This window comes from Ailuropoda melanoleuca, chromosome 11 (genome assembly GCF_002007445.2).
Source record: "Ailuropoda melanoleuca isolate Jingjing chromosome 11, ASM200744v2, whole genome shotgun sequence".
NCBI lineage: Eukaryota > Metazoa > Chordata > Mammalia > Carnivora > Ursidae > Ailuropoda > Ailuropoda melanoleuca.
Window position 1 is genome coordinate 4,073,060 of NC_048228.1, and position 8,927 is coordinate 4,081,986.

An 8,927-nucleotide genomic window follows, 5' to 3' on the forward strand; every position below is an offset into this window, starting at 1 on the left:
CAGAGAAAGGGGCTAGGGGAAGGGCAGCAAGTGGTTCTGAAAACGACGTGAAGAGGAGTGAAGCAGGAGCAGGACCTGGAGGGATACAGCACCAGCCAGTGGCAAGGAAAGAATGACTGAGAACCAGGGGTAGACCAGCTGGCTCATTTATCGTGGAACTTACAGAAGGGGTTTTGGGCCAAGCCATGTTCAGGGAAGGAGACACAGACACAAAGCAACACCGTCTTATTAAAGCCCTGAACCAATCTCAGCCCCAAGCCACACCACAGGCTGTGAACACGGTTGGGGCTTTGACCTTGACGCTGTCCTTTGGGCTGTGGCCGCCCCAGGGGTGACTACAGGAGAGGCACCTCACGGTACAAGAATTTTAGTGGACTCGAAGTTCCCAACAGAATCCATCTGCTGCCTTCAACACCACGCCCAGGCTGCATGTGTGTGGAGCTGGGGGTAAGCGGGAGGGCTCAAGCCCCGACCCCCAGCCCACTGAGGCCACAGCATGCCACCAGTGCAGGCCCTGGGGACCCCAAGTGGACAGTGTCCGCCCGCCCTTCCTCCTCCCCAGCTCTGCGGATGTCTTTTATCCGGGCCTCCCATCTCCCTCTCCCTTCCCTCTGCACCCAGCCCTCAACACACACGCACATCTCCCGATAAAGGAGGCATTTACACTCAAAAGGGAGGCTTCAGAGAGTTGGTCATTCTCAATTTGGGGTCCTTCAAGATTGAGAGGGAAAAAGAAAGAATGAAATATGAGCCTTCCCATTCACGAGTGTTATAAACAGTTATAATTTAGCACTGAATAATTGGTTGCTATGGTAACCGCTGCAGTACAGGTTGAAATCATCTCTCCCTCCTGCGCTGGGCCTGACAAGGAGCTTCATCTACATATGCTCAGGTTCTGGCCGCAGCCCGGTTGTTTTATGTAAATCACGATCCGAGACTTGCTGCCGGTCCCCACCCCCCAACCCCCACTCCCGGCCAAAAAAACCCGCAGCCCCTCTTCTGCCTCCACCCACCGCCTTATCTTAGGTCCACCTGGTTGGAGATGGCGCGGAGCACAGGGTGTAATCCCCCTCCCCACGTTCTGGGGACCCAGGCAGGCAGGGCGGACGGGTGGGGGACACCGGGCGGCCAAGATGCTGCTCTCTGGCTAGAGCCCGCTCCAGACCCTCTAAGACCTGACAGCTGGCTGAGCCCAGCTCTCAGGAGTACAGGGGAGGGGGCAGCGATGACCTAAGGGTCACCTTGGGGGCCTGCCAGGCGGCACCCAGTCATCTGCAGGCCTCCCACCCACTGGGCCCTCCACCCCTAGTGAGAAGCAGAAGGAAGGAGAGAGGGTGAGCAAGTGAGGGGAGGGAAGAGGGTGGGGGTTGGAAATGAGGCTGGAGGGGAAGGAGCAATGGAGAGGATGAGGGGAGAGAGTGAGAGAGCAAGAGGTGGCTGAGGCCCAGGCCAAGCTCCTGCCAAAACAGCAGAGGGAGACACAGAGGGGCCAAGGCAAACAAGCATATTGTCAGGTAGGTCCCAGGGAAGAAGGGAGGGGTGAGACCTGAGTGAGCCCGACACTGGGTAGGGGGGAGGAAAGCACCAACCCTCCCAGGCTTTGGACACCACTGGCCCTCCCAGCCACTGAACACGCTCCCCCCCCAGGCCCGGCCTCCCCACTGTGCAGACGCTGCCCACTTCTAGCCTCCTGCCTGGCCAAGGCGGGGTGGGGAGGAGAGAGTCCTGCTAGACTGTGTGCCCAAGAAAGAGAGGGAAAATTCAGCCCCGCCTGCGGCATCCCTGGCGGTCCTTCATCTGCGTTTGGGAACTGGGCTGACCTGCCTGAAGGCCTGAGACCAAGGACCAGAGATCACTGGGTGTCCCATCCAGGTCCAGTGCCTGTGAAAGCAGCTGCCAGAGAGAAAACGCCCAGGAGGAGCTGGAGGCGGGGAGGGGGGGTTCGCGCAGGAAGCTCCTGCCCTCGACCAGGGCACAGCACGAGGCCCCACGATCCGGGACTCCACCTCCCCCCACAATGTCCACAGAGCCTCAGGTCTTGGAGGGTGAGGACGACACGTCAAAGCCTCAACCAGAAGGTCTGTCCCTGCATCACAGGGTCCTGCCTGCCCGAATCATGGACGCTCTGTGGCATAAAGATGAACAACGCTCGAACGTCCCGCTTAAAAGGACAGGGCATTTCTTATCTGACCTGCAAAGGTCTGTACGGGCCACTTTTGGTGTCTCGCACTCGAACCCGGCTCTCAGGACACGCCCTGGCAGCTGAGGTCTTTCTCCGCAGACCCAGGCAGAGCAGCCAAGACCCCCTCGGGGCCCTGACCCACCCTCCAGCTGGCCCAACCCCAGCAGGGCCCCCCACAAACCTCTTTTTTCTTCCGCTTCCCTTTGGACCGGTTCTCCTTGAGCTTCTTGGATTTCTTCTTCTTGGGAAGGCCCACGGGCTCCTCAGGGAAATAGTCATCAAAGGCACCAAGGCCACCATCTTCTTCTTCTAGGGGAGTCAGAAGTGGGAGGGGATGACCCTGCTGCTTCCCTCAGGGAGGCCCCCCGTGGGACAGCCAGCCCCACAGGCATCCACCTGCCTCCTTCGCCCCCACCCCTCCTTCCCTGCACACGGTGGCTGGCCCCAGCCTCCTCCCAAGCCCTCAGAGCCACCAGCCCAGAGGCTGTGAGTGCAGTCCCAGCTCAGGCGGGCTGTGTCCCAGGTCCCCACTTCCCTGGACCTTTCCTCCCCTCGCTGTAAAATGGGACAATAACCACCCCCCCCGACAGGACAGGATGGTGCTCGGAAACAACGTTCTGAGCAAAAGTGAGCAGCTAATTAAAAGTCCCTGGCTCCCCCAGAGAGAAAGCAGCCCCACAGAAGCACAAAGCCATCTCTGGCCACTCCAGGGAGGGGTCGGGGCCTACTTCTGCCCTCCAGAGGCCCACAGCGTGGCCGGGAGATGGCTTGTGAATTCAGGCGGATGGGGACGCACAGGTCACATCACCCCAGGACCACCTGGAGCCACGTGGGGGCTCTGGAGGGAGACCAACAAGGAAGATGCCAGGTTCCCCCTTTAATGGGGATCAGAGACCACATCGCCTCTCCCGCCCGAACCCGCACACACACCCACACGGTACACGCACCCCCAGTCACACACACAGGATGCCAAACTTGTTCCGGCTGGGCACCCAGCAAGATGCGAAATTCCACAGACACATGCGGCATCCGCCACACGTGGGTTTCCAAAAGCGGCCACGAGTTCCGAGCTCCCCTCCCTCCTTCATGAATTTAAAAGGCCAAGAGGGGAGCAGGACAGGTGTGTGTGCTGCAGGATTATCTTTGAAGAAGCAGCTGGCTTCCAGCTTCATGCCACCCCCCCAAAAAAGAAGAGGGCTTGACATGTGGCCCCGGGGCCTAACTCCCACCCAGGAAATCAGAGGTGAGAAAGGGCAGCGAGCTCTGAGTTCCCAGGGGGCGGGGGGTGTTAGGCAGGGGAAGAAAGGGAGAGTGGGGAGGGTCCTCTTGGGGGCAAACAGCAGCAAGAAACAAACCCCCCAGAGTAGAGATACATCCAGAAGGAAGCCACCAAACCTTCCAAGTCCACAAATGGGGCCCACCAGAGACCAGGGCTCCATGCCAGCCAGGGGGCCGGAGCACCCACAGCCAGGCTGTCCTACCCCATCCCCCTGTGCCCAGGGGAGCAAAGAGAAGAGCCAACTGGGGTTCCCCCCCCAAAGGGATTGAGGGGACACACAATAGGGAATCTCAGCCTGAGGGGTCTGCCACCCCGTGACCCTGAGGAGGGCACCCAGGAGACTTTCATAGGGAAAGGGGGCAAGGTGACCCTGCTGAATCAAGTTAAAAGAAACACAGCCTACCACCCACCCGGCCCAGGAAGCCCACCACCGCACATCAGGGTTGTTGGCCGCGTCAGCCGGACAACAACACAGTGCAGACGTGCCCCCCGCAGGTGCTCAGATACTCATGTGCACACCCAGGACACCCCGACATCCGGCCTCCCGTCCTCCGTCCTCCACACCGGTCCACCTCATGCCCCGCCTGGGACCCCTGTCCCCTAGAGTCCCCAGGGTCACGTGGCTCCCATCACCACACCCTGGGTGCAGCTAGAGGGCGCTGGCCACTCCTGTGGCCAAGCGGCTGTCCTGCCGCCCCAGGGCCCTGCAGGGCCGGTTCCCACCCAGGGGGCAGGTGCAGCTGCTCCACTGTGCGGGGGGGGGGGGGCCCCGTGNAAGGAGTCCATGGGGGTAGGCAGCAGGGCATGCCCAAGTCCCAGGCCCCTCCCCAACCCGCTGGGCAAACACAGGTGTGGAGAGACTCCTGCCAGACTAGGAGCCGCTGCAGAGAAGGAGGCCCGCTCAGTGGTCCTGGCTGGCACGGGGGGCACTGCTGCCAGGCCTTGGCCCGGGCTATGGCACGCAGGGCCAAGCAGGGGGTGGTCAGCCCAAAGCTGAGTTTAATGTGGGCCAGGTCTTGAGTGGAGCCAGGCTGAGCTGACCCTGTCCCGTCCTGTCCCTCTTCGCCCTGGCACAGGAGGGGCAGGGATTTCTCAGACCAGCTGAAAACATGCACGGGGAACCCCAGAGTCATCCTGGAGTGGCGGGGTCTGGAGGTTGTGACGGAGCTGTCCATCCAGACCCCCACCCCTGCCTCCACCTCCCCCAGAGCCACAGGGAGACTGCCTGGGCAGAGCCACCCCGCCACCCTGGCAATGCCCAGCGCTGGTTATATAAGAGGCTCGGGCTGATGCAATCGGGAGGGCCCCCTCCCTCCTGCCACTTCCCCGAGTCCCCTGTTCCCTCGGCGGGGCAGTCCCCCAGACTGGGAAGGCGAGCTGAGCACACGGTCGCTGACAGACCAACTGGCCAACAGAACACACAAGGGGACGAACAGGTGGCTGTGTGAGGTCATCTGCCTGGGGCGGAGGGCAGGGGGTCAGGGGATGCCCCACACTCTAGCCCTAATCCACGCCCAGAATGAGCCTCAGAGGGTAAGGCCCCAGACCCTCTGCCCGTGGACAGAGCCCCTCCTCCACTCCCAGAAGACTTCATGGCCCAGGGCCATCTGCCTGATTAAATCCCTCCTCCAGGAAGGTTCCAGAGCTGGCACAGGATAGGGACCCCACCCTGCCCACTCCCCATCTCTGACAGACACTTCTTGTCCCTGCGCGGATTCTGGTAGCCCTGAGGACACCCCAGGCTGAGCTCTGTGACACTCCCTCCCAACATCTCATGATTCCCCCGCACCCCGTCTTCACTGTGGCCCCATCGCCCCCTCCTGCCTGCCTTCTGCAACAGCCTCTGAGCTTTCTAGAACCAGACCTGGGGAATCACAACCAAGGCACCCTGCCCAGGGCCTCTCAGCGGCTCCCCGAGCCCCCAGCCCTGCCCCATCCTCAGGGCACCATCGGTGGTAAGGTGGGATCCCACTCGCCCTGGGGTGAGGGTCCCAGGAAAGAGCAGCCCCATGACTCCCTGCCCCATCAGCTCCCAGCCCCTCCTGGCCACCCCCACAGCCCCCTGGCCCACCCGGCAGTGCTCTCCCACACCAGCCCTGCCCCTCCAGGGCCCAAGGCTCCATCGATCCAACTTGGGCTATAATTAGGACCCATTAGCCTTGTTATCTCTGCTACCTCCTGACCGCTCAGGTCGGAGCAGGAGGGGGAGGGGGCGGGGAGGCTGCTTCAGAGACAGAGACAGGCAGAGGGACAGAGGGGTGGAGACAGAGGGGCAGAGAGAGAGACCTCTGCGGCTTCTTCCTGAGCTCACCCACAGCCCTCTCCCCAGCTCCACCCTGGGGAACCCCCAGGCTGGCCCCACCCTGAGCGAGCTGGGTGGGCCCTTCTCGGGGTAGCACGTTGTAACGGCGCCAGGACAGACGCAGGGCCAGCAGGGCGCCTGCAGCAGGTAGCAGGTGTTAATGTGTATTAACTCATCGACTCCACATGGGAGCCCTGAGAGATAGTACCACCACCCCCATTTGCAGAGAAGGAAACAGGCTCGGAGGACTCCTGATTTACCCATGTAGCTTCACGGCCGACAGGTGGCAGAGCCAGGGTGGAGCCAGGACGGGTGGTCCTCACCCCTGCCCCTCTCCAGGCTCCTGAGCTGCCCCCAGAATTCAGACTTCCCCATTTACCTAGCAGGCACTTAACCAGCATGGCCTGTGTGCCGAGCTCAGGCCTCACCCTGGGACGCCAAGGTGACTCAGGCCGGCCCTTGGTCTGGAAAGTCCCACAGGGCCCCTCAGAGGGCGAGGGCTAGTCCACCACACACTCGGCCCCAGAGCAAGTTACGCTCTGCCCCACCTCTGCCCCCTCCTCTGGGCAAGAACGCAGCCCCCCAGGGAGCTTTGCAGATGCAAGGTGATCAGAGCAAAAGGAAAGCATATGATTGTGAAGGGAGAAGTTAGGTCCTCTGATCTGAGGGTGGTCGAAGGATTTGGGGGCCCAAGCCAGGTGCAGGGACAAGAGCTCCAGTGCCAGGGTCCAGAAAGGCAGGCCAGTCTGCCAGCAGTGGGGACCCAGCTCAACACCCGCCATCCTCTCCGGGGCCTGGGGAGGAGGCTCCTTCCGTTCTGCACTTCCAGCCCACCACCAAGCAGGCGGCAAGATCACCTGGTGGCCAGGAAGAGGGAGGGACAGGGGAGTGCAGACCTCAAACCAACGCCCCTTCCTGGAGGGTTACCCCCAATCCCTTCCCAGCTGAGCCCATTTCTTCTTCATCCTTAAATGGGCCTATCAGTGCCTTCTCATGGGGTGATGGAGAAGTAAAAGCCGTGAGACACAGAGTAAGTGTTCGGCAATGGCAGGTAGAGCCCAGGCCCTCAGGGGGGTGACAGAGGGTGGGGGTCTCCAGTTTGTGCACTGCTGAGCCAGGGGTTCCCAAGGCCTCTCTAGGGCTAGCCGGTGGCGGGGTGGGGGCACCAAGATGAAGGTTCCCATGAGTCCTTGGAACACCCCTACACCACAGGCCCTCTGCTGATAATGGGGGGTCAGTACTCCCGCCCAAGAGAGGATTAGTAATTTATTTATGACATTTAACAAAACCCAGATATCACCTCATTGGCGTCTCATCAAAGAAAGCATCAGTTCTGAGCACTGTGGGCAGGCATGCAGGGGCGGGGAGTGGGGGGAGAGGTGAGGCTTATACCCTAAGGGACTAGGGCCAGAGAGAGAGTGAGGATGAAGAGGACAGGGACCCAGGGCAAGCAGGGACAGGCCCCCCTGCAGACCCAGAGCACAGGCAGGGAGGAGGAAAGAGAAGCAAGGAGGGAGGGGACGGGGAGACACAGCTGAGGGTCAGGAAGAGACAAAGGCAAAAGTGGGAAATGAGGGACAGCCAAAGAGAGAGAGAAGCACTTGGGGAAGACAGACTTGGAAAGAGACAGAGGGAGGGACAGACATGGGGGCAGAGTGAGAAAAAGAGACAGGGAGAGAGAAATAAGGACAGAGCGAAAGAGAAGGCAGAAAGCCTCAAAAATTTTACCTGCAAAAGCCCCAGAAAGTTAGAGACCACATACTGTGTTCTGTACCTGGTTTGGAGAAAACACTTGACAGAAAGATGCTGGGGGGAGCAGATGGGCGGACGGACGGATGGGGGATGGAGAGTGGGTAGGATGGCTGGCTGGTGAGGGGTGGGTGTATGGCTGGTTGGCTGGTTTTATGGTTGGATGAAGAGATGTTTGGTGAGAGGTTAGATAATGGGTGGCTGGATTCATAGGAGGCTTGGTGACTGAATGAACCGATGAAATGGTACATCAGTCTGGAATGAAGGGAATATTCCACAGGCCAAGGCACTGGGCAATGCATGCTGGTCACTTTGCCTCCCTCTTCCCAATATTAAATACACGCTCCACGGGACCCCCAAAACCCACATTTCCCCACAGGGGTGGGGTTAGCTAAGAAGGCAAGAACCTTGGGAATCATGGCTATCACTCCCTCCTGGCCCTGGGCCTGCAGGAAACCTAAAATGCTCATGTGATGGGGGCCAGTCCTGGCGGCCTGGGGTGGGGGGGACACGGGCCAGTCAGGTGACTCTGGGGCCAGAGTGGTCACACTGCCTGGCCAGGAGAGAGGCTGAGCTCACCAGCTCGGGGAAACCCACCCCTCTGGCTGTAAGTGATTGGTGGGGGCCAACCAGGCTGGGAACTTAAAGAAAAAGGCTGGGGGCACTGAGCCCCTCCTTCTCTCCCTCCGGCCCCACCCCAGGGGTCACACTCCCACGCCCTCCAGCTTACTAGATGAGGGTGGAAGTCTCACAAGCATTTCCTCGGGAAGGACAGGTCCGCTGCCCCCCTTGGACAGTGCTGATGACAGTAGTCCCAGTTTATTGGACACCTATTATGTTCTGGGCACTGTGACCTAAATGTACCACGTGCACTGTCTCACCAGTCCTCACAATAACCCTCTGTGAGGTAGCCAGTGCTATATCCCCATTCCACAAGTGGGGACACTGAGGCAGAGGGGTTGGGAAGCGTGCTCGGGCTCAGTCAGCTCACAAGCGGCAGAGCCAGGATCCATCTGAGCCCGGAGCCCTCACTTTGACCAGACCTGCCACCGCCAGCGCTCCCAGAGGGATTTGGCAGCTGCCAGGCCCCGAGCCGGGGAGGCGGACACCCACCCTGCCTCCCCCTCCAAGCAGGCTCGCCCACCGGCCTCAGTGCCAGAGCGCGGGCCGCACTGAGCCCCGTGTGGGAAAGAACAGTGCTGAGGGGGAGGGGAGGATGGGGCACAATGGAAAGAAAGATTTGACAAGACGAGTCCAACTGCTGCAGATTTAAGAACGAGTGCGAGCACTCCCAACACGCTAGCCCCTCCGGCCACAAACTGTGCTCCTTCGGAACCAGCTGGCCCCAGGTCTGGGTGGGTGACAGCCATGAGCTCAGGCCGAGGGCCGCAGAGCCGCTGTGATGGAGGGCTAGG

General features: G+C 60.7%; 1 protein-coding gene across 1 annotated transcript in view; it reads right to left on the reverse strand.

Moving 5' to 3' along the window:
• The window catches only part of CHD5 (chromodomain helicase DNA binding protein 5), a 53,293-nt gene extending 44,984 nt beyond the window's left edge, over nt 1–8,309 (reverse strand). Inside the window, exons 1-2 of the mRNA XM_034671443.1 lie at nt 8,243–8,309; nt 2,364–2,491 (exon numbers count right to left, since the gene is read on the reverse strand). Of these exons, the coding sequence (XP_034527334.1) occupies nt 2,364–2,491; nt 8,243–8,270 (156 nt within the window). The 5' untranslated portion in view covers nt 8,271–8,309. The remainder of the gene's footprint in view (nt 1–2,363; nt 2,492–8,242) is intronic.
• Between the last annotated feature and the right edge of the window lie 618 nt (nt 8,310–8,927).